At 40.5% G+C, this 26,673-nt stretch overlaps 1 protein-coding gene across 8 annotated transcripts in view; it reads left to right on the forward strand.

The window, feature by feature from the left end:
* The window catches only part of CORIN (corin, serine peptidase), a 219,541-nt gene that overhangs the window by 85,929 nt on the left and 106,939 nt on the right, over nucleotides 1-26,673 (forward strand). For all 8 annotated transcript variants that reach the window (XM_075930473.1, XM_075930474.1, XM_075930477.1 and 5 more), the window contains 2 exons: nucleotides 2,005-2,215; nucleotides 18,115-18,296. In XM_075930473.1, the coding sequence (XP_075786588.1) occupies nucleotides 2,005-2,215; nucleotides 18,115-18,296 (393 nt within the window). The remainder of the gene's footprint in view (nucleotides 1-2,004; nucleotides 2,216-18,114; nucleotides 18,297-26,673) is intronic.

The following is a 26,673-nucleotide window of genomic DNA, read 5'->3' on the forward strand; positions in this document are numbered from 1 at the left end:
GGACTTGATGACCTCCTGAGGTCTCTTCCAGCTGTATGATTCTATGATATCACTGCTGTGTGTTGACTTCCATCTGCACAGCTGCAATATTTTATTAGCAAACAAAGAAGTAACAGCTCTTTGCCCGTTATGTTTAATGGCAAGTGCTCCTCCTGGTGACCATTTAAAGGAAAGCTGCTGTTTCCCTTCAGAGCTCTGGCCTCAGAACTCTGCAGTTTTCCAGACGTAGCCTGGTTTCTTTGCATTGCACTATTGCTTAAAAAAACTGATTTATGAGCTGGTTGGAGCTGCCTTCCTCAATGAACTCAGCGTTCTTGGCTATAGTTTAACACCAGTTCATGGTCCATTTAATTCATTTGGGTGCTATTTACACCCAGATCAATTTTTGCAATAAAAATTGAGTTTTAAAGTGCATTTTGGGCCACACGTTAATGCTGAGAAGGGCAGGTGGGCTCATTGAGGAAAGGCTCTAAAACATACAGGAACTTAAGTATATATAAACAGATAATTATAAGAAAAACCATATTCAAACTATAGAGGAGTTTATAAGCTTTCCCCTAATATTTTCATTAGTCTTCTATGAGAAAATATTTTCTTTGTGGAAGGATATGCTCAATAAATCCTTCTCTAAAATTTGATTAAAATATTTTTTTTAAGAATGTGAAATTATGGACCCTGAGTCTAATAGTGATTATGCCAAGATAAGATTAATAAGCTATTAGGACACTTTTCAGGTGTCCTAAATACTTTTACACACTTTCAGTAAAATACCCTAAAATACCTGGTGGTATGCCTCGGGCCACCACCACTGATTGCGTGGCAGATTTCAAGCTTCTGAAGTATTTTATTTTATTGTATTTGTTAATTTTTGTGACAATAATATTTTTTAAAATTACTTTTTTAGGTCCTTTTAGTTCTGGATTTGGTGGTATACGTATTTAATTTGAGCCTCTGTTATGGTGTGTTTCCATGCAGCTTGCAAACATTTCACTTTTGTGCCCCAAATAGATGTCAAAATAAGTGTCTGGATTTTCAGAAAAATTAAATAAATTGAATATAGAGATGTTCTGAACATCTATCCATAAATGTCTCAATGGGAGCTACTACTTCTGATCTCCTTTGAAAATCTGGCCTTTATGTGCTCTCCTGAAAATTTGCCCTCAGTTGTGGGCACTGAGCACTTGAAAATCTGGCCTCAAATTCTTCTGAAAAACTTGGCTGTACTTGGCACTCTGCATACCAAAAGTGCTCACCATGAGAGAATTTAAGGTTGAGTGGTGTATGCATGCTTCTTGTAGTGGCGTAGAAAAGCCTGATAGTCCTCAAGTTAGTGTTGTATTTTTATTAGCAGTATGGAAAGGAGAGGAAATCTTAAAAGCTGTTGGGTGAAACTGTGGCTCAAATAAAGTCAGTAGGAGTCTTTCTGTTGATCTCAATGTAGTCAAGATTTTATACCCTTTGATTTTTTTGCTGAGTCTTCTGGGGGTCCTTTAAGTACCTTCAATATATTGTATAAAAATTAGGAATGGAAAAAACGATTAGAATGAATTTTAAAAAGAAAAAGAGGAAGAGAAGCTTGTGGAAGGCCCGAGATTTTAGTTGATCCAGAACACTATTAGCCTTAATTGATCTCTCTTGCTTCCTTCCCTCTTTCAGTCAGAGGCATTTATGTAAAAATTCCACAAGAGGATATTCTCATGGTCTGTCTATCCCAACTTTAATATAAAACTTGTGAGGGAGCTCGTTATGTATAGTTTCCAGTCCAGTTTAAAAACCAAAAGGTTCAGATAAATGTGAAAGTAGCCAAACTTTTGCCTGCTTATCCAGAATGAAATGCCAAACTTTCCCTGATTCTTCAAACACTAGGAAAATGCTCATCTTTCTTGCTGTGATGTGATAGTGCTTAATGTTAACTATTCTATTCTGCAGATACTTACTACCACCATATAATATTGTAGTTGGTTTCATATGTTCTAAATCTAAATATATGTTTTGATTTCACAGGTGCCTGCATAAATATCACCTACAGCCAGTGCCAAATGCTGCCATATAACCACACCACTCTAACATCTGTTCTTTCCATTGTCAAAAACATTGAAATGGAAAAGTTCCTCAAGTTCTTCAGTTATCTCAACCGCCTCAGCTGCTATCAACACATCATGCTGTTCGGCTGTAGCCTTGCTCTTCCTGAGTGCATCAGTGATGGTGATGACAGGTATTTGGGAACTAAAATCACTCAATGATTAGAGCCAGTTGTAGGATAACACTGCATATCTAATCAGAATAAAACAGGCCTGAGCTAAGCTTATGGCCTTATTTCAAAAATTCTGCCAGTCAGCTAAACTATTTTCAGGTTATTAAGAACATCAGAATGGCCACACTGGATCAAACCAGAGGTCCATCTATCCCAGTATCCTGTCTTCCAATGGTGGCCAATGTCAGGTGCTCTAAAGGGAATGAACAGAACAGGTAATCATCAAGTGATCCACTCTCTGTTGCCCATTTTCTTTTTTTTTTCTTTTTTTTTTTTTTTAATGACAAGCTTAGTATTTTTGTCCAGGAAGAAATTACTGTCATAAGTTTGAATAATTACCAGTAGTTCTAGTAATGCTGAAATATAGACCAGAACTGTAATGCAGTCGGGGGTTGCTTTCTTAGCGCAATCAATGAAAGAGATATAGTAAGAGAAACTATCTAGTGGCCATGTGCTCAAATGGAGTGATAGATATATCTACTATATATATTTGAGAGAGTCTCCGTCTGTCTATTCAAGAACATCTTGTAAATGGTAAGAGCTAGGACCACCAAATTTGGTATTCAACTTCCTCTCATTATAACTAAAAGCAAAATAAGGATTTGGTTGTGCCAGAAAAATGGAATGTGACTAGAATGGGATTGCATCTCCTAAAACTGGTCAGAAAGGAGACAGAATCATCAGGCAGGTAAAAGGGGCTGGTTGGGGATGCTCCCCATCCCCATCCAGGATTGCCTCAACCCCAAGCCTCCCACTCCCCATGTGCTCTGGGTGGGGTTGGCTGAAGCTCCCCCACTCCTGATTTGTACAGGGACATGCTGGTTGTTCATCAGGGAGTGAGGGGAAAGTGCACAGTTTGCTGCCTTCTGCATTCTGACTGAGGAGTGCAGGAGGCAGATGAACCTGGATCTACCCTTGTTGGGGGACATTCACCCCTGCCCCGGCTGTGCCCACTGGAGCTGTAGCAGCCACGGAGAGGCGCTTCTCACCTGGCCCCAAGCAGCTGTGAGGGCTGGGGTAGTCCTCTCTCCTAGGAGCAGCCTGCATACTGAACCCCTCATCCCCAGCCACATCTCAGAGCAGTGATTCAAATGAAGCATATACATTTTCATGCTTCATTTTCCAAAAAACAAAAATTAATTGAGTTAAGGACCCGAGCAAGGGCGGCAGAATCTTCTAGTATTACATATATGTAATATGTTTATATGCATAACATGTTATGAATAATCAAATTTAAATTTAATTTACAAGATAGGATAAACAAAATTTATGTTTTTAATGCAGCAGTAGCTCAGCCATGCTGTATATTTGGGTAGTGTTTTCTATTTTATTTATTTAAGAAAAATAGGGTAAATATATTTTTGTCTTGATTATCTTACAGTGTACATTTAGCAGCATGTATGAAAAGGGACCGAGATAATGTTGTTTTAGGAACTTCAGCATTAACATGTCATTTCTTTTCTTTTTTTTAGCAATTAATTATGTTAATATCCTATTCATGCAATTTTTCACTGACTTTGCTTTTTAAAGGAAAATTATGAGATCATTTATGTTTAATAATATTGAAAATTAAAAGTAACAAAGGGAGAAATAGGCTGGTAACTTTTTGTTTTTAATACAAAAAACAAATAAACCAAAACCACACAAACCCTGGTTCTGATTCCTGCTTTTCTACATTTCAAATTCAAATCAAGAGACTGAAAGCTGAACAATTAAGAAGGGACAAGACATTTTGTCAGAGTGTTTAAAATGTTGGGTTTGTTTGTTAAAACCTATTTAATTTAATTAACTAATGATTGCCTGGGTGAAAGGATGTCTCAGCTGAATATGCAGCATCTCTGTTCCTCCAGTTAAGCTCACAGTATATACATCCTACAGTCCTCCCCCTAAAAAATCAACCAGCAATACTAGGGAAGGCTAAGTTTAACTTTGCTGATAATTCTAAGACAAAAATAGAAAGAAAAAAGATCTGCTTTAAAATGTTAGAAGTTAAAATGGCCACAACCCAATTAAAACAACATGTTTGCAGGCCATTCGCTCATATACTGCTTTTTTATTCTTTGTCTGAAGACCGCTTTCTGTAAGGCTTGAGGCTTGTCAACCATGGTGGTTTAGCCTACTCTAACTTGAATTAGACTCTGTCTGACCGGCAAAGTTTTGTTGATGCAAGTTTCAGCCACTGTTGTAATGAAACCGCTGTTGCATGTCCACACTCTAATCCTTGTCAGTGCAGTGCACCCACAATGGCAGCCGTTGCACTAACATAGAAACCAGTACACTTTGAAGCAAAATGCAGGACAATGTAGCACTTTAAAGACTAACAAGATGGTTTATTAGATGATGCTCGGGGGTCGCGTAACTAGTTAGCATGCCAGAGTCTCGAGACTCTGGCATGCTAACTAGTTACGCGACCCCCGAGCATCATCTAATAAACCATCTTGTTAGTCTTTAAAGTGCTACATTGTCCTGCATTTTGCTTCAACTACCCCAGACTAACACGGCTACATTTCTATCACTACAGTACACTTTGGGTATCTATCCTAGTATGAGTATGCAACAGGCTGCAGGCTTCTTTGGGAAGGGTTTGCAATCAGTAATATGACTAAACTGACATTGTTAAACACTAACGCAAGATGTCTACAAAGGTGTGTGTATGTGTTGGGGGAGCATGTACGTGAGACACACAGTGTATGTGTTGGGAAAGTATGTGGGTTGGGTGAGAGAGTGTTGTCTCTATAAATTCAGACAGCAGCTTGAAACAACCAGTCCTGACAGCTGGTGTCTTGCTGTTCCCCCGCATCAGCACAGCAGAGACCAGTACACCAGCAGGGGGAGATCCTGACATGAGCCGTCACCTCCCTCCCTGGCTCTGCTTCGCACCACCACATGGAGTCTCTTCCTCTGCTGCCTCCACCCCCATCCCAGAGGAAGTCTGTCTTGCCTGCCTGCCACTGCAATCCTAGTGCTGGGGAGAGCAGGATTCTGCTTTAATTTTGATTCATGAGTCCCGAGTTCTACCATGACCTCTTCTTCCCACAGACCCAGAAGATCCCCCGCCTCGACGTATTCCAGGCAGGAATGTATTTGCTGCTGGGAGCTGGTGTGCTCATCAGGATAGTAGCTGTGTCTGTTCTCCATGCTGAGGTTTTTCAAAGCTTCCTGGGTCTTTGAAAGGGGTAGGGGACCATGCCTGTGAAGCTGGATGTAAAGCTGCAGAGTTCAAAACCGTGAGCATTGTGGGATATACCTGGAGACGAGTTATAGTGAGTGACTTAATCACTCAGTGTCTATGCTGCCAAGTGGGGACATCAGTGCCAAGACAAAGCTCCTTGTGTACCGTGCATTGGTTGTTCCAACACTGCTGTACACGTGCGAAACCTGGACAACATATAGCGACACCTAAAGGCACTTGAACAATATCATCAACGCTGCCTCTTGGGAGGACAGGCGCACGAACACTAGCATCCTGCAAGAGTCAAACATGACCAGCATTGAAGCTAATATCATCTACCAACAACTTCACTGGACTGGTCATGTGGTCTGGATGCCTGATCAACGCCTTCCAAAAAGGATTCTGTTTTTCGAGCTGAAGGAAGGACAGAGGAGCATTGGGGGCCAGAGAAAGCGATTTAAGGACAGGTTGAAGGCAAACATGAAAAAGTGTGTAATCGGTGTCAACAGAGAACCTTGCCCAAGACTCTCCCCAGTGGAGAGTGGTAATCAGTGAGGGTGTGGACATTTTGAGAAGTTCCACTGCAGAGTAGGGCAGAGGAGAAGCAGAGAAGGAGAAAAGAGCATCAAAAACTGTCCCGCATCCCTCCAGTAGCCACCAGCACCTGCCCCTTCTGTGACAAGACCTGTGGCTTCAGATCAGCCATCAACAGACCCACAAATAGGAGGGTGACAGGAAGACGTCCTACTCATTAACAAGTGACTGCTGAGAGAGCTGAAGAAAGCTCTATGCTTCTCATCGAGATAGTTTTATTTAGTTAGTAAAGCAAGAGAGTTTTGTTGGCAGGAGGAGGCTTGAGTTTACCTGCACTGTTTTGTTGACAAAGGCTGCTGTTTGATGACAAAGATGATAAAATTTGTAGTGCAGACAAGGTCTTCTTCTGATCTGAAAAAAAATCCCTTTGAGTGCACTAAGTCTATTTATTGAGAACTTTGGCGTTTGATTTCAAAGTGCATTAAATTGCATGCTAATTGAGTTAGTGCAGTCTGTTGTTAATGTGCATACAATTCTGCCATGCACTACAATGGCTGTTCTCCAACTGCCACACCTATATTGTTTTGCGAGAATCTTTCACTGACCAGTTTTCTTGTGTCCCCTTCACTGCTCAGGGGTAAAGTTGAGCAGATAGCCCCTCCCCTGTTTAAAAAGCTGGCACAGAGCCAGAATTGGATTATTTGCTCCTAGATTCCAGTATATTGGCACTACACAGATTTTACTCCAGTAGCCTTTGCAACGTGCCTTGGAGCCTCTTGGAGATCTTGAAAATCATCTTGTCATCTGGGAGAAGCTGTGGTAAGTCAGCCACTGCAATAAAGATGCATTTGTGGACATTGCTTGTCAGATCTCTGCAAGGGGTCACAATGGGGAAGGACACCAACCAATACTAGATATAGGGCAAACTGCTCAGGAGAACTAACATTAAAACCTTGGTTGCCAGGAAAATAGTCCCCACCTGTGGATAAGCAGCAAGAAAAACTAGCAAAGGAACATGAGAAAGGAAGTGAAGTTCTCCCCCTGGAAAGCCAGGATCTCTTCAAGACTCCAGGGTTGGCCATGTAGGAAGCCAGCCTGATTGTCAATCAGAAACCCAGCCTGAGACTGAGCAGTCAGATCCTGGCAAGGGAATGTCAGCATAGTTGTCCTTGTCTGTTCAATTTATTTTTATACTACACTGCTGTGCAAAACCCTTAAAGAGGGAGTCTTCAGCACCACTTGAGTGACTGACTAACTGGGAGAGGAAGAACCGGAAAGCTCAGGATGAAATATTTGCAGACCATATTGCCGACCCCCAATCCAAATTGAAAACAGCAGAACTGGAGGTTGTATTTGAAGTTGCAGAAGGGAAAAGATAGGAAGCTCTCCAGAGAGAATAACATGAAGTGGCCAGAGAGAGCATTGCCATGGCGAAAGACACGGACATGCAAAAGCAACTCCTGGAGGCAATACAGATGCAGAGTGTTTTTGCTACAGGCTGTATGCAGTAATGCCCTCAATCAGGGTCCTGCTATTTTCTATATCCTCTGGACACTACAGATACTAGGAACACTAGGATATCTGCTCATCTATACCCCTGCAGCCACGGTCCCAGACACCAGCCTGCTCCTTAACCCAAGCTCAGAATAGTAAGAACAATTGCACCTGGAAGCCCTGCTTTTTCAAGCCTCAGCATTCAACAGCACCAGGAAGAAGAACAAGAAGATGCAGAGGCAAGGCATATACTCTCCTGTGAATTGGAGACCTTCCCTCTCCTGTTTGGTTTTGTTCTGCCCTCTGCTGTAGTGTTTCATTGGTTTTTTTTTAAACTAAAGGTTTATTTGTGGTTATTTTGTTTAATAACAAAACCATTAAATTCATTCATAAAGAATCTGCAGTGAATTGAATTCATTAAATTGTGCACAAATCATAGGATTTTACAAATATATAAAGGCACGGACACATGACAAAATAATGAATGCCACAATATGCTAGTTCTGCCACTCACAAGACACTGCAGTGCTCACAATCCATTTTCAAACGTCCTCTCTGGGATAACATGGGGAGATGTAGCTGCATATTTTGAGGCCGGAGGCTAATGTACAGCTAAATGCATCCTCCACTGTCATTCTGCAATTCTTGAGCCCACTGACTTAATTCAACAGTTCCTGCCTTCTGCCCAGGTGGCCTGCGACTCCTTTCGGTTCGTAAACTCTTTATCCTGCTGTTGGTGGCAAGCAATAGACAGATGGATTCTATCAATTGCCCCAATACACTTTGGGAACCTCATCCTTACAAAACATGATATCCTGAATATTAGGTTTAGTACCTTACATATGGCATCACAAACTTACATGACGATAGCCTCAACAATTGGTATCAGATAGTTGGGCTCTGAACCTCTAACATTACAGGGTGGCTAGCTTCCAATGCATTTGTTCTCAAGTACAGAACACCTCATGTTCATACACTGTCCCTACAGCTCCAGAGCTAGGTCACACAGGTGTGTTTAAAAAAAAAAAAAAAAAAGAGGTTGTCTTTGTCATTCTGAAATTCTTCTGCCATGGGCTTATCACCCCAGTTCTTCAGAATGACCCTTTCCTAATAATGACATTGGCTTTCTAAGCCCACAAACAGGTTTTCCAGACTTCCACTGACTTCTGCTATGAATCTCACAAAACACAACAAGAAAAATTGCAGTATGCAGACTGCTCAGCAAGAAAGCAAAGGACCATGGGATAGCCTTCCAGAATGTCATGCACTTAGTATGTACCAAGACCTTCTTACACGTACACTATGATGAAAACTAAAAAGGACTAAAGTTACCCCATGTGTACTCTATTATAAGCTTACATATTGCTCACCAGTAAATATGCATCAGCTATGTGAAAACTAAACCTTTCAGATAGGTGAGGCCTGGGCTGACAGGGAAGTAGTTAATCTACTTACAGTATAACAATTATATCTTGACAATTAAAGTATAAACTTTTAAAAACAGGTGGTATTTTCAAGTTATTGTCACATTTGAGTCGAGACCAAAAATGTGCAACTTTTCCATAGCAACAGTTTTTCCCGTTCCTACTGTCAGTATAGTGCAAAGGGGTTATTGATTTATATTTGAAGGAGTGTTCTGCATGTGCCTGTTAGGCTGGGATAGCAGAACGTACATAATGATAACAAATCATACAGGACTACATTAGATTCTGCTTAAAAAATGAAATCTTAGCAGGTAACTTCTACTCCTGGCATGTGTTTAAACAGAGATGGGGCTCACTGATTGTTGAGTAACAGAGAAGAAATGGTGGCCTGTCCAAAAAAAAAAAAATGGTGGTTTGCCAAACCTAAATGAGTTACCCAAATCCAACTCCTAATCCTCTTTAAAGGTAATTTTTGGTTGCTTTATACAAATCAACCTTTTAAATGAGTGCCAGGCTAACCGATCATCTGGTTATCTTTCAAATTTGAGCGTTCCTTCGACATGGCAGAACTTTTCTGGGAGACCTCTGGTTTCCCAGAAAAGCTCTGAAGTCTAGACATAGCCTCAGAGACCAGGTCTGTTATAGGGGTGCATTATAGGTCCATAAGGATCAGAGACGCCTTGAGACAATAATTCAAGGCTGAAAGCCACTAATATTTGCTGCTGTGCTTAAGGATTCCATGCTTGTAAAGTTGAAATTAGCATGGAGGATGTTCTGTGACGGATTAATAAAATTGCTTCTTGCTTTTAGGGCTCTGCTATGTTTGCTTTCAGTTAATAGAATAAAAATTGCTTTCAACTCAACTCTTTTATTAAACTATGTTAGGACACATGCACACACACATCACAGCACTGTGGAGAGCAGGGGAAGGGAAGGAAGTGGGATCCCAGGACAGTTGAAGATTTGTGTATGTCTGGGTATCATATGCAGCCTTACTCTTTGGAGTAGAGTGCAGTGGATACTGAACTTCAGCAGAGCTACATTGCAGAAGGACCGGCATTGAGTGCAGTGGGTAGTAGGAGTCAAGCAGAACTGGACTGTGATGGGGCAGGTGCAGAATGCAGCCAGAATGTTGATAAGAATGTGGTGGTGGTTATGCAGGGAAGAAGGCATGAGAATAGTTTTTCAGGTTTGGCTGCAGGGGACAGCAAGAGCGGTACTGCTCATTTTGAAGTCCTCCAAGTGCATGAAATGTGTCCACATGGTGCTCTCTAAAGTTTGAGCCGCTTTGTGACTTTCTTTTGGCATACTGCTGCATTCTTCTTTCAGTCCTTGTCCTTGCTGTCATGCCAGTCTTTCAGTTCTTGCTTTTTCTGCCACAGAGTGCTGCATAACATCACACAGAAACTCTTCCCTACTTGTTTGCTGCCTCTTTCTAATTCAGCTGGCGATAACAAAAAGGGAGTGTTCAGTCAGTTTGTGTTTTTCATGACTCTGTGGGACATGGTGTTTGTGAGTGGTGTTGTCACTGTGAAATAATTCTTTGAGCCAGAGTTGGAAGAAGAATTCTTTTTGTTTTTCACGTGTTAGTATGGTATCAGGTTCTGTGAGGCAGAAGTTCAGGTTTTTTTTGAAGAGTACAGCTACTTCAGATCTGTATACAGTCCATGTGGTGGATCTTGGTGCTGTGTTTTTCTCCCAGAGGGTTGTTCTGTGGGTTGTAGTGGGAGCTGCTTCTTGTTATTGTGTTGGATGGCTGTCATCAGGTTCCACTTTGTATTTAGCTGTGACATTCTGCACCTTTCCTGAAGAAAAACTCTGTGTAAACTTGAAAGTTTCTTTCACTCACCAATTGAAGTTGGTCCAACAAAAGATAATACCTCATGCATCTTGTTCCTCTACAAGCATTTTGTCATGTCAAAGTCTCAAAGAGCTTGTCCACGTGGGGACTTAGTACTTGGCAAACCAGGACATTAATTTACAGTATATTAACCTGCTGCATGCTAAGTCTCTCTGTGGCACTTGGTACTGTATTATAAATGTTCCATACCCTGCACTGTGAAACTTAATATTTGGTTAGATGGTCCACGTGAGACTTAGTGTGCAGCAAATTGGTGTGCTGTAGATTTATACCCTGACTCGTCATGCACTAAATCTCCATGTGGACAAGCCTTTAATTTAAGTACTAGGATTTATGAAATAATCTGCATTGCAGGAACAACTGTGGTCATTTAAAAACTCTTGGAAAGCAAGAAGAAGGGGATCCAAATGATGTGTGTTTGTGGTGCTACAAATTTAAAATAATTCAGTCTCAATAAAAATGGTCGTTTTAATTCTTAGTCATCTTGTATAGATCTCTTATCAATTTAGCAGAATTTGTAGAGTTGCTCTATTATAATTGTGAGAAATGTACTTTTTGTTCCCATTTTCCTAGTTCTTGGTTTCATCTGTTCTGTCTGTTGTGAAAGCAAACAAAAATTCTCTGTTTTCTGTTTGTAAGTATTAAAAATGTCCTGTGCTGGAGTACTAAACTTCAAAAACAAACAACAATAACCCTTGGCCATAACTCACCCGAAGCAGATAATAATCAAATGTCAATTAAAATCTTTTCAATGTCTCTTTAAAATATGAAAGACACCTCTTGAATTGGATGATACAATCTACTTATAAAGGGTTTTAATTTACAAGACATGCATAAGTTTGCTGACTTGGTCATTCCTGTAAATTAGAAGAACATAGTACTCACAACAACCCTAGCGGATTTTGTTTGGGTTTTTTAATAAGGCGATTAGTGAGAAATACTACTTAAAACTTATCATGGCAAGTAGAAACTTTAGAGAATCACTTTCTCTGTACTGTTTTCACTTCATTGTCCAAGTCAGGTTCTATGTAGATAATCAGATTATTTTTATTTTAAGATCATTATCTGTTTATGTATGCAAAGCATAAGTGTTCAGTGTTGGTCAGTAAAGCATTTGAGAATTTCCTTAAGTCCAGCCCTACTGAGCAAAGCATGTCTTTCATATGAGAGTCTCAAAATGCTTAATTTTTTAAAAAACGTGTCCCTCTCAATCGTTATGGTGTGTTTGTACAAATCTTTAAAAAATACATAATTAGTTAAATAGTTTTAACAAAAAATAAATATACCCAAACCACAGAATTGTTAAATATAACAAATAACCCTGTCATTACCCCTGCAGTCAAAGGTTAAAAGAATAGATGGACTTTTAGTTGTTCCTTGAGTCCAACAGATGGATTCTATCAGACTGAGAGAGACTCATAGTTAATGAATTAATCAATTATCTCATTAATTATGCCCTTTGCATCTTTGCATTCAAATGTTGTTTGGATTGTAATTTATACATTTTTTTAAATTTGAAGGAACAGTTAGGACTTTAAAAGATTAGCCTTTATAGATTAAGTGGATAAATTCAGTAAATTAATATCTAATTCTGTTTTACATACGACATCTCATTTATTGCTGAACTATTGGAATGGCATAGCCCCATACAACTTCACCACCATTTTTAAACATCTTTGAAAATATTTATTCTAGAATTTCCTGTACACATACACACAAATTGTAGGATTGATTGCTCAACCCTTAGTTATGCAAGCATTCTTGCTGAAGTGAACGAGACTACTCATGAGTAACTTTGCACAGATATGATCATGCATATATAACGTTCCATAAGTATGTGCTTTCTGTTGGTTTATTTAATCACATGCCATTGTCTTTTAAAAGCCTAGTAATTTCTAAATTATTATTAAGGTATTTGTATTACCCATATATGCTCTTTGGGCAGAAAAAAGTGCCTGGAAGGAATTGTTAACAGTTTGTCTTCCCATATTCCCAGGAGTGAGAGGGGGACTGTATTTGGCCTGTTTTGCAGATAAATATTGACTGAAAGACCCCATACACAAATGCACCCTCTAATATTTTCATTCTTTTCCTTCCTTCAAAAATAGGCTCCATGAAAAATGGGAAACATGGATTTTGAGTGACTTTATCTGAAGTGGGTTTTACTGGTTCAGATAGTCTTCAATTACTAGAACAGCATGCTGGAAACATCAAGAGAATATTAATAACCCAGCAGCTTTTACTGTCAACAGGAGAATCTAGAAGCCACTTGTTTTTCTTCTGCACTCAGCCAGACCTTTTATATAATATTGAAACTATCTGCCTTCAGCATGACATAAAGTCCTGGTGAAAGGTACTATTTAAAATGTGTTTATTTGTAGTTGACAGTTTATTTGTTGCTTGGAAATAATCACTCAGGGAGCCACAGGAGACAAATTTAGAGAAACAAGTCTTTATCTCAGAGATAATAATTCCCACACTTCAGTGTGTAAAATGCATTTAGCATTGTGTGAAAGTTCTTAACATGACTTTCCGAACAGATCTTCAAAGACCGTGTATATGTAAACACCAGTTCCAGCTCCACCGCCAATCAGGATGCTCAGTAAACATGATAAGGATACTGGTTGTACATTCACTTCATCAGTGTTTAAGCAGAAAAATGCCATTAGACTGATTTCAGAAATACTAGTTGACACAAGTCAAAGTGGGGAAATGGAAATCTCCTCAGACTCTTGGGATTTTGATCTACTATAAGTTTTAAATTTATAAAATAGAAGGCTCGGGCTCATAAACATGTGAGCTCCTTCATCTTTCTCCCTTTCACCACTGATAGTCCTACATCTACTTAGTTTTCGGTTCTCAGCATAGTGTCACTTTTGTTATTGACAAATTAATCCACTTTTACACTCAACTAGGGAAACCGTCAAGTCAGCAGGAGCCACTAAGTGCTCAGCACTTCTGAAAATCAGGCGTCTTATTTACGAGCCCAGATATGGACGTGAAAATCTTGGCCTATCTACTTCCACAAATTGTAGTCACTTAGGGCTAAACCCTTATTATAGTACTCACTCTGAGGAGCCAGACCGGGTTGTGAACAGACGAGCAAGAGGTGAAAAGCCTCTCACATGTCAGGAGAATTTACAGAGCCCCACTATCGGGGCTATGCTAAATTAGCCTCCATGCTCCTTACATATACCTTCTGTGAGGTGAAGAACTTGCATGGTAGCAAATCCTTTGGCCTGTTCCTTTCCTTCCTCACATCCTGCACTCTGCCATGCAAATGGACTCTAATGAAGCCATTTGGTGGTTCCCAGATCAGGCACCCAGCCTTGTACTGATAAATTGCACTTACTCTGCTTCCAGGGACCCTTTGCAGCTCTGCATGAGAAAAGACAGGACCTGTCCCTTGAAGGCTACATCCATACTGCAGCCTTCTTTTGCAAAAGCTTATGCAAATGAAGTATGGAATAGAATATCACCATGCTTCATTTGCATAATTAATTAGCAGCCTTTTTGTGCAAGAGACTTTTGTGCAAAAAGTAGCTGTGTAAACCGCTCCTTTTTGCAAACTCCCCCCCTGCACAAGAACCCTTCTTCCTGAAAAATGAGGAAGAACAGCTTTTGTGCAAGAGGGGGATTTTGCGCAAAAAGGAGCCATCTACCGAGCTCCTTTTGCGCAAAAGCCTCTTGCACAAAAATTGCTGCTAATTAATTATGCAAATTAAGTGCAGCATTATTCTGCTCTGCACTTCTTTTGCATAAGCTTTTGCAGAAGAAGGCTGCAATGTCGATGTAGTTGGAGATAAATAAACACCCCTTCTGGCTGTGAAGTTATTTCTACTAGCATGGTTGCTCTTGTGAGGTATAAGAATTTTAATAGCGTAAGTTAGGATATGCTTATAGCTCATACATGACTGACATGCAAGAGTAATGATGGTCATCCCAAATCATTCATATATATCCTACTAAGCCGTATCCCCAAAATTTACTCTAATATTTCAAACTCTTGAATGGCTTTGAACAAAAGCTGGAAAATTATCCTATCAAAGAACTGTTTCCTTTGTCGAAGCAAAAGACTTCTATGTGTTTAGGCAGCTAACAAACAGCTTTATTGATCAATAAGGCACAAAGTGAGCCAAACGTGACCCCGGCAGAACCGGGCCCATTCAAGCTGTTCAGCACAATCAATCCTAGTATTTTATACCCTTAACCAAACAAGTCTGATGTCAGGGCAAGAAATCAAAGCGAACTTCAAAGAGAAACTACTATCAGCATAGAAAGAAACAGGTATTAGGGAGTAGGAGCTTCAGCTCAAAATAGTTCATTAACTCATTCCAACATTTCATCCTCCTGGCTTTTCTCACATCGGTGAAGGTCCGTTCACTTTCTAGCGTACGTGCAAAAGCAGGCAACTTAAATGGCTTCTATGATACAAATGGCTTCTAGCTAAATATGAAATGGTTTCTACACCTTGTTACCACAAATTTGGAATTTTTGGTGTAAAAATTACTCCCTTCTTAGGGACTGAGGATTAACAAAACTCAGATCTGGATTGATGCTAGCTTTTGCATAAGCTTTATTTTCTGACATCTTATGGTACTAAAATTATAGACACATGAACTTCATACTTTGGGAGGATATTGGCCAGTACTAGCTGCTTCAGAGGAAGATGGAGGAAACCATGAAGAAATGAGTTATGGAATAAGATACCTACAGGAAAAGTTTCTTTTTAATCCCCAATAGTTAGAAGCTGGTTTATTTCTTCAAGAAAAAAGAGGTGACATTCCTTCAATACTCTTAACTTTGTTTAATCCTTACCATAATAATTGTGGATATTCTTTTAATCCAGAGAAATTATCCTTTTCAGAATCCTATTAAACTATACGCTCAATGGTATCTTGTAGTGAGTTCCAAAAGCTAATTATGTTGTATGAAAAATTATTTCTTGCATGAGTTTTAAATTTTACATTTTAATTTAATTCAATCTCCTTGTTCATGTATTAGAATAGAATTCCTGATTTACCTTCTCTAGATCATTTACAAATTTGTTTATAGCATGGGTTCCCAAACTGGGAGGCATGCCCCACTGGGGGGGGACATGAAGAAATTCTCGGGAAGGAGGGGCGTGAGGCAACCCAGCCTGTCCCCATCAATCCCCACCCACTGCTCAGCCACTGGGGCAGACTTCAAAATGGCCTCTTTAAAAGGGTAATGCCTGCTCTGCTCTCAAAAAGGCAATGCTCCTCAGTTCCTTTCCGCCCCCCTCAAATTTTGTTGCTGTTTTTTTTTGGGGGGGTGTCACGTTACTGAATTGGAGGGAAGCAGCCAGATCGCTGCTGCACCCCTAGGTGGGGGTGTTGGCCCCAGAAATTGGTATGGGGGGAGCCATGTGGGGTATTGAATGGGAGCTTATTGTTTGTTAATCTTATGTACACTATTTATGTGAGTATATAATGTCTATGTGTGTAGGTAGGAATCTGTAATCTGTGTGGAAGCTGAATATTTCTGTGAATGTGGTTAAGCATGGCTATGGACAGGCTGAGTAGCAAAGCCCTGTGGAACAATGACTCTCAATAGGCTATGGACACACCCAAAGAATGGGATTTGTCACCTGAGGGCAGCCAGCAGGAAACATAGAGATTGGCCTCTGACCAGGTGACTTGCTGCATACAAGAAGAGGCCAGGAAGGGAATAAAAGAGGCCATGTGGTCGAGGCCATTTTGTTCTCAGCTCAGCACTTCATCCCAGAGGCAGCACTGCAGGGATTGAAGAGCCCGGAAGACCTGTGAACCCATCCTGATCGTAGGATGTGCAATAAGGACTTTTAACCAGCAGCTGCAATATCTCTGCTAGAGCCTGCATCGAGAACTGGGAGATTCGGTGCATGTAACGTACTGTACTTTAATAACCTTACTCTCAGGCTTTTCTTTCTTGTAATAATAAACCTTTAGATATAGATTCTGAAGGATTGGCCCAGCGTGATTTGTGGGTAAGATCCAGAGGGTAAATTGACCAGGGATCTGTGGCTGGTTTCTTGGAACCGGACAGAACTTGTTCGGGGTAGGTGGGATTGGGTGCTAGGACCCCCCACCTGTGTATAGGCCCGGGGCCATCTGGGGCACGGATATTGCTGGGGTGTCAGAGGGGTTTTGCTCGGGAGGCTTCAGGCAGGCTGCTGAAGCGCTCTGTGAGACTGGTTTGTGGCCTATTTGGAGAGGTCGCAAGTCAGGGGCTGTAAGGAGCCCCGGATTTGAGCAATTCGCCCTGAGCGGACGCCCTTAGCTGTGCCCTGACACGGCCAGGTCTGTCACAGGGGGCGATGAGGGTTTCTCAAAAATCAAAAAGGGGACATGATGCCGAAAAGTTTGGGAACCATTGGTTTATAGTCTTTTCCCTTTTTGTCTGTATCTGCTGTAAAATAAATAGGCCCAGTTTTTTGCAATTGTTTATCGTATCAGAATTTTTCTCATCACATGTTTCTAAGCCTAATTTATTGTTGCTGATTTTTTTGATGTAGGACAAAGTAGGCCATATGAGCGTATACAATTGGTTTATACAATTGTGTTATATTTTCAGTAGCTTTCTCTATCCCATTTCTCATACATTTGGTTTGTTTATTTGACCACTGTTGCACACTGAGCAGTGTTTCACTGGTCTGGCTGCAATATACTGTTAATGGTAATTTAGAATCAAATAAGGTATATGAATTCTTCATATTTTTTCTGCCTATAGGTATTATTTTGTATTTGTCAGCACTGAATTTCATCTGCCATCATCTTGCCTTTGGTGAGGGGCTCTGATGTCCTTCACAGTTTTTTCAGGTCTTGACTAACTTCATTAATTTTGTGTCATCTACATATTTTGCTTTCTCACTGATCACTTTTTTCCAGCTCACTCATAAATGCATTAATATATTGAAATAATAAATAAATACAAACATCTAATTAGAAAATTATTGCTGGTATTTCACATTTATGAGTTGTAATTTTTCTCTTGTTCGGATATGCATATTTGTAGATGTATGTGTATGAATGGGGGCAGCATATATGACAGGGAGACATACGTATATGTCAAAGTAAGCAAATAAAATAGACTAATACAATTTCTTTAAACATGTTATACTGTTTTTTCAACCAAGTTTGAATCAAGCTTAATCTTCATTGCTAGTGTGGTTTGTAGGATATTCAGAGTAGATGGGACCATCAGTGAAAAATGAAAATTTAGCTCCAGATCATTTTGTCTACTTTCATATTACTCTGCATAGTTTGTTGAAGATGCAATTAATGAAATATGTTGATTTAAAAAAAAGTGGAAATAATTTCACAAGCAAATCAACTATTTCTTGGTTTCTTCTTTCTTTCTTTCTTTCCTCCAGTCGAGGACTCCTGCCCTGTAGATCATTTTGTGAGGCAGCAAAGGAAGGCTGTGAACCAGTTTTGGGGATGGTGAATTCTTCATGGCCAGAGTTCCTCAAATGTTCCCAGTTCCAAAACAGAACTGAAAATGACAACATCACAAGAGTCTGCTTCTCGCCATGGCAAGAAAGAGGAAAAAAATGTATGTTACTCTATTTTAATAATCAAATTATATATCTATATTAGGTTTTGCTCAGTAAAGCCTCTTCGGGTATATCTGGCCAAATTTGGCCAAAAAGATTGTGTGCATTAAGTCAGCTCCGTCCTAGTACTGACAGGACTGTGCACACACCATCTTCCAGAGTGACTCTGGTCCATTCCCAAGGGAGCCAGACACTGGAACTAAAGGCAGGGGTCTGTCTCACTTGTGTTCTTACTTGCACTTCTGAGTCAACACAGAGGACAGTGCCAGATTTGATTCAGGGAAGACTAGAGCTGGACAGGAAAAAGGGTAAACAGAGGTTGGACGGTCAAAGAGACAGGAACAAGGAATCAGAGTGGGGAGACTGAAAATGGCTGAAGAGGTGGCAGGGAGTTGGGACCGGATGCCAGTGGAGAACAGGAAATAATGGTAGATGGGGGATGACAGGAAGCTGGGGTGGGGTGGGAAAGAGAGATTGCATAAGAAGATAGGAAGGGAAAACTAGTACTGGCTGGACCAAGAGTTTAGGACTGAGACTATGAGATGGGAGATCCTTGGAAGGGGGAAATACTAGGGTTTGGACAGGGAGGCCAGAAAGGAGATGTCCTGTAGCGGGGCAAAAAGACTGGAACTGGGATGAAAAGCGTGAAGCTTGAAGACTAGGATTGGTTAGGCAAGGTAAACGGGGCTAGGATGAAAAGCCAGGTGTGAGGAAGAGAGAGGACAGGGACAGGTCATCAGCGTTAGTGCCTGTTATATTACGCTCTCCTTCAGAAATGGAACTGTTGGTGTCTGTCACACACACACACACACACACACACACACACACACACACACACACACACACACACACACACACACTGTGTTAAAAGAATGGTAAGTCTGTAAAGTCAAGCACTCAACAGTCAGGATGTGCCATAATTAAAGCCAGAATAAAATGTGTTAATGTACCGGTAATTAAATCTTGTATCATAACACATGGGAAAAGAGTAGTAATAGAAATGTAGCCGTGTTAGTCTGGTGTAGCTGAAGCAAAATACAGGACTATGTAGCACTTTAAAGACTAACAAGATGGTTTATTAGATGATGAGCTTTCGTGGGCCAGACCCACTTCCTCAGATCAAGTAGTGGAAGAAAATAGTCACAACCATATATACCAAAGGATACAATTTAAAAAAATGAACACATATGAAAAGGACAAATCAAATTTCAGAACAGAAGGAGGATGGGGGGGGGGAATGTGAATGTCTGTGGGCTAATGATATTAGAGGTGATAATTGGGGAAGCTATCTTTGTAATGGGTAAGATAACTAGATCCTTTGTTTAAACTCAAATGTGGAGTGTCGAATTTTAGCATGAATGACAGTTCAGAGGATTCCCTTTCAAGTGCAGATTTGAAAGGTCTTTGTAGCAGGATGCAGGTAGTTAAGTTGTTGAGACAGTGTCCTTTCTGGTTGAAATGGCAAGAAACTGTTTTTTCTTTGTGATCCTGTCTGATATCTGTTTTGTGGGCATTGATCCTTTGGCGAAGTATCTGAGACGTTTGTCCAATGTACATAGCAGACAGACACTTTCGGCACATGATAGCATAAATTATATTTCTGGATTTATTATTTACAATTTTAACATGCTAGTTGTTAAAACAAAGGGTAATAACAATAGTGTTTTTGTTTGAGAATGGGAGTGTGCTTATCTTTATATGAAAAGATTTCATGTAGAATGTATGATGAGAAATTATATAATACTGAATATTTTTTCATTTTTAAGAGAATTTCTATTTTTGCTGTATCATCTGGCAGATAGTGTCTGACTATTTTGTGTGTTTTTTACACATTTTATTACTTAAAAAGATTCTAAAGGGCTGTCTATATACCTGACTGTCCTTCCATCTGGTTTGCCTGGAACACAAACACTTATCACAATGGCCAGTTACCAAACTTCCTGATTTATGTTTGTCAGGCAGAATGAGGAGGGCCAGGCAGACAAACATATTCATGTGAGAGATTATTATCTGTATCCCAGTCCTATTTTCCCATGATAGGTAAGACTGTAACTCACATCCAGGAAAATAGGGAAAAGGCAGAGAGAGTTACCACGTTGAGTCTCAGTTGCCAATAGGTATGGAAAATGAGAGACAAGCCCCAGCACCTGGGAGATGAAATTGGGGGGGAAAAAAAAAGAAAGCAAAATATGTCTCTGTAGCATGGAGACTTTTCTGTTTTAAAGACACAATGGCATCATCGCTTATAGATACACTAGTGCGACATAAACAACACAAGGATATCACAGTGCAATAATTTTATGGGTCTCTACAACTTCAAAAATCTTAAAACAATGAATAGTCTTGTATCATGCTGCAGGACTATTCATTGTTTTCGTTTTTTCAGACTAACATAGCTAATCCTCTGAAACTCTACAACTTTAGTCGAAGGAAAAAATGGCTTCTCATTTGTTAAATGCCATGATCAAATAAGGGAGAGTTTTAAGTCAAAATGATACTTTTAGTAGCAAATGTCACAAGGAAACCTGGGTTTTTGAAAAATGTTAGCAAATTCTGTGGCTGGTATTGTATAGGTCTTGTGTGGAAAAGAAAGCATCACTGAAGAAAAGGCCACTTAGCACTATCACATTGTCTGGTGAACATCTCATTGTGCAGCCTGTTTTCTATTTTCCATTATTGTGCAGTATGTGCCCATCTAAAGGATGAAAGGGAAATTGACTGATATAAAAATACATAGCACTGGGAATTCAGCTGCAGAGGTTTGAATAAATATTTACATTAGTTTCACAGATGAGTTGAGTAAGTAAGGGAGTGAAGATCAAGTTTCCTCTCACTTGAGCCTTCTAACCTTCCCTCTATCCTGTCTGAATACTTGGAAAAATAATATTTAAATAGCATTCCTGCGGGTCTGAAATGCACTTTCCTAACCATGAAAATACTTAATTTATTTTAACTCTCCCTCTGCCTTCCTGGTATCTTCTTTGCTTTGACTAGCCAAAGCTGGTGATGGTACACTTGAGATAATAGTATGTGGTAATTTAAGAAGTAAAATGGATGCAATGAGCTGTCTTCTATAAACTTGAAGCTTATCAGAGAGTACTGGAAATTGTATCTTAAATAAATACTATAGATTGTGAAATATTTTTAGAACCAGTAGTGAAGATAGCTGCTACTGAATTTCATACAATTAAAACTATACAAGATACAGTCCTGAATAGACAGCAGCTGGAAGATAGCTACCACAAACACTTGCAGAGTCACATAGTTTTAAAGCTAGATTCCAGCTTTCCCCATGCCTGGAGGACTCCTGGAGCCCTATAAGGATCCTAAATTTCCCAGGTCCCCCACTATAACTCCAGTTCAGAGGGCCCAAAGAGTGCCATGCTACATTTTCCTTGGCCCTGGTAGGATTTACAGCCCTTTTGGCTTTCCAAAGTCATATTCCCATTAACTTCCTGACTCCTCTCCAGTTGCAGTTTCCATATTTGCCTCTCTCTGGACATGTTAACATTGGCACAGCTTGTTGTGTCTATCATTAAAATGCACTTCTGGTCCACTTCTCCTTCTGACTTGTTTGCCACACATGTGGTGAACTTTAGAAGGTCTGCAGAGAGTCCAGAATGAGAGTGGGAGCAGGAATCAAGAGTCTCTAGGTCTAATGGGAGTTGACTCATAGAAGCGAGGAAACACGCAGAGCTTCTGATCACTATAAGAGTTACCTGTTCTCTGCTTTGCCCCTCATCTCCAGTGCTGTGCAGAATCCCCTCCAATTGTCTTTCCCAGTTCCAAAGCTTAGTAGCATCTGCGGTACCACAGGGTATCCTGTTTCTCTTTTCCCATTTCAAGTAATGAACATTCAAAATTGTAAAATAATGTAGACCCAAAAAAGACATTTTCCAGACAAAAACATCTTTCATAGTGTCCAGCCATTAGCTCTATTTCTGCATCATCACCATTTGTACATGTTGGTTACGCTGTTAGCTCTTCATGGTAGGATTGTGTTTACACAGTGCCTAGCACAATGTAGGTAGGATCCCATAGGCTTGACTACAATAGAAATAAGATTACTGTATAGATTATGGAGTCACAGCTTGTTTACAAGATTATGGTTCTGTTTGTGCTGCTTTCTCTGCCTTTAAACACAGTTATGACAAGATTTTGACAGAGTGCTGATCAGACCAGGAATAATCATATTCAACACATAATAGTTGTATTCAAACACTGTAAAATTTTGTAATGTACAAAGTGTACATTTGTGTATCTTGTAAATCCTTCCTTGATACCCGTCTCTAATAGCTGTCTAGCAATTAGCACTCTTCTCCTTTATCTCTTACTCTCATCTTTAAAAACTCCTCACTCTTCTTGCCTCTCCAACTATGGTCATTCCCCCTTTCACCTCCAAGTTAATTGAGCAAATGTAACCCACGCACCTAGTGGTTGTGTTTCACTGTCTCATGTAGTGGCATTTAGACCACTGACTGTGAAAGATAAGAACAGGTGAGCTCTACAGCCTAAGCTGCAAGCCAACTGGCTAGATAGCTCAAGCTGTAGAGGCTCCTACATTAAGCTCCAGAGGTCTCAGGTTCAAATCTGCTGATGACAGTTACACAAACTGTTTACAACCACTGTCTGGCTCCTCCAATTCCATCCCAAGCCCTCCCCACTTCTGCCTCTGCTTCTTGCACTCTACTGGAACTTCCCTGGCCAAAATTTCTAGTGACATCTTCCTACCCAGATCTCAGAACCAGTGCTCTATCCTCATGCTCCTTGCCTTGTCAGCACCATTAGCCATGCTTGCTTTAAAATCTTGTTCTCCCTTTAATTCTGCTCTGTTACCTCTCCTGGATCTTGTCTACTTATCAAACAATTCCCTTCAGCAAGTGCTTTAGATGATTTCCTTCCTCCCCTCCCCCATAATTCTTTTCTAACTTTCTGTGGGGCTTCCACAGGGTGCTGTCCTTCTCTTCTCCCCCTAGACCTTATCTTTGGGTAATCTCATTCTCAGACACACATTCAACTATGATGCACAGATCTATCTCCCTACTCTCTCTACCTGTCATCTTCTGTCTAAATTAAAATATATCTACCACATCCTCATAGATGTCTATGTCTAGCTGTCAGTTCAAGCTAAGGCTCCTTCCAAGTTTTCACTGATACCTCCTTTCTCAAGGACTGTGGACAACAAGACCATGTTCCCACTCTCATCCATAGTCTGGGCAACATCTTTGACTCTGACCTAAGTCTAGATCTCCACATCTTGCTACATTTAAGTTATGCACATTCTTTTAAAATAATATCTTTAAGTTGCAGCCTTTCTTATCTTCCACATGGCTAAAATTCTCAACCAGTGTCTCAGCCTCTCACTTCTTGATTGCTGCATCATCCTTTTCTTTGATCTTGACTTGCCATTGTGTCACACACAAGCTATTGATCTTCACTTTCAAAACCCTTTCTGGCCTATTGCCACCTTAACATTCATCTCTCATTTGCAGTTGAGTTCTTTTTGCTTTCTCCCTGCTCATGCATGCAAGGATTTTCCTTTAAATGTACATGACCTTTTTCTCCTTTAGATCCTTAAATCTCTTCAAAACTATCCTATGCCTTAATTTTTTTTTCAGCCTGCTGGTATGTTGAGACTTCTGCCTATCCCACAAACCAGTACTATGTCATTGTTTCCCTGTATTCCCCTATCTATCTTTATCCATCTGTTCTCTCCTTTATTATACTTAGATTGTAAGCTCTTTGGAGAAGGAACTCTTTTTGTCCTGTGAATATGCAGTGTCTAACACAATGGGATGCTGGTCCATGGTTGTAGGTCCTAGCTTCTGCAGCAGTACACATAAAATACTAACTAAAAATAAATACCGCTTTCGAGGCTATACACCACTCTCACTTCTTCCTGCTATAGTGAGTCTAGCTATAAAGGTATCTTCACATAGTTTGCTCATTCTGTGTTGTCTCTTCTAAACAACGTTCTCTGGAAAGATAACTCCCAAGAATAAATTACCCTTTGGTCACATGTTCTTGCTAGTAGCTAAAAAATAATTTGTAAAATTGCATAACAACTTAACATTTCAAAATATAAATGGCGTGACATTGAGGTTAGCTCACATGGTTGAGGGCAGCTTTACTGCTGATCGGTGCAGACGAGATGCAGATCAGAGACAATAATTGTTCTGTTCCTACCCTAACACACATAGCTTTGAAATGTTTTTTAACTTTCAAAGCACAATACATGCATATTAATTTTGTGGTTATTCCAGGGCAGTGATCAGTATTATTGATTTTTGTTTTGAGTTCTCTCCCCTACATGCCCTACAGAAAAACAAAAATACATTTGATTTACCTCAAAAGGAGGTGACAGAGGGATATGGTCCACATGTGGGGCTGGTTTAAAAACTGGCTTCCTGCGCTGACCAGAAGTGTGGGCGATATGGTCCACAAGGAGCTGTGTCAGAGGCAGCAGCATGAGGTAGCAGGGGAGCTGTGGTCCACGAGGGGAGCTGGGTTAAAAACTGACTTCCTGTGCTGACCGGAATTGTAGGGTGGCTGCAGCGCTGATGTGGTCCTACACATGAGTAAGGACTCTTGCACCACATTGTGTACTTTAGGAATGTACATGCCACCCCCGATGCAGACGATACATGACATGCCAATGTGACTTCTCATACTCCTGTCACCAATAAAGAGGTTTCGATCAACTTCACTCCAGATCATGAGCTCAGTGGAAACTGCCACAGAACTACCTAGCAGTCCAGCAAGCATCAGTTTTGAGACATTGGTCGAGGGTCTGCCCAAGCTCTTCCTTGTGCAACTACCTCACGAATACGCAAGGACATTTTTTCATCACCTGCGCCTCTTTTTTTTTTTCCAAGCAGTGGGCAATGAATATTATGGACTGATGGGTCCTCGAAATTATAAGATCAGTGTATACCATCATCTTTACTTCTCTTCCCCCAACCTCCACACCTTCCCTGTCCCTCTTCAGGGTCCCCTCTCATGAAGAGCTCCTAAGTCAAGAAGTCCATTGTCTCCTTGACATATGAGCCATTGAGAGAGTGCCCGACCAGGGGCAGGGGCTTTTGCTCCAATTACTTTCTCACGGAAAAAAGAACGGGGTTGGAGACCCATCCTAGATCTTCACAGGCTCAACAAATACTTACACAAGCAGCGGTTCAAAATGGTTATTCTAGCATCTATAATCCCAGTGCTAGACAAGGGAGACTGGCTTGTACCCCTCAATCTACACAAGGGCTATTTTCACAAGACCATTCACCCATCCCACAGACAATTGCTCTGTTTCGCAGTAGCATCGGAACATTTCCAGTATCAAGTCCTGCCCTTTGCCTTTTCATCTGCTCCCATGGTATTTTCAAATAAACTTCCAGTCATTGTGACTTATCTACGATGTCAGGGTATTACAATCTTCCCATATCTCAATAACTGTCTTATAAGGGGATCTTCCTGGACAGAGACACACAGCATAATATGGATTGCCAGAAAGTTTTTCAAGATATTTTATCAACGAGCAAAAATCTAACTGATGCAGGTTCTGGACTTTATAGGCAAACAGGAGCAGCTAACAGGGAGTTTGGAGAGGGAGTTACCCAGGTAAAAGAGTAAAAATGGGACCCTTGTGGTAAGTGGCTGTCTGTGGTGTGTGTTTGTGTGTGGGAGAGTTATTTGCTGTGTGCTGAGCTTGTGTTTGTCTGGTTGGTTAGTTTGTTTGAAGGAGCTTCTAAAAGGTTTGAAATCTAGAAGCCTCTGTTAATTGGCTGAGCCTCAGTCAGGGGGAGGGTCTACCAGAGTTATATAAGCCTGTGAGTCAGTGACCAGGGAGCTTGCGAACAGGAGCAGCTAACAGGGAGTTTGGAGAGGGAGTTTAGAGGGCACTAGTGACTTCTGACCTTCTTTAAAACATAACTCTTATAATAATCTATATTCTAGAGATTTAAAAAGAAGCCCAGTTTATACTTAAACTTATTCATAAGAAAAATGGAGACAGAAGCCCAGCAGCAGAGTGTAACATGTATGATTACCTGCCCTGTGGGCGGGTGGCATGTGTGTGCACCCGTTGCAAGGAGCTCCTGATCCTTAGAGACCGAGTTCGGGCTTTGGAGGCCAGGGTGGCTGAACTGGAGGACCTAAGGCAGGTAGAGAGATATGTTGATGAGACTTTCCGGGACACTGTAGTACTGTCCCACCTCCAGACTGAGAGCCCCAGTGCTCTTACGGAAGATGAAAGTCTCAAGGGAACAGAGCATTCAATGACCTAATATTATATTCCTAATAAATTATATTCTAGAGGGGCAATAATAATAAATCTAAACATTTAACAATCTTAACAAATAATAATAATAAATCTAACCACTTTAA

The sequence above is a fragment of the Pelodiscus sinensis genome, chromosome 5, assembly GCF_049634645.1.
Source record: "Pelodiscus sinensis isolate JC-2024 chromosome 5, ASM4963464v1, whole genome shotgun sequence".
NCBI lineage: Eukaryota > Metazoa > Chordata > Testudines > Trionychidae > Pelodiscus > Pelodiscus sinensis.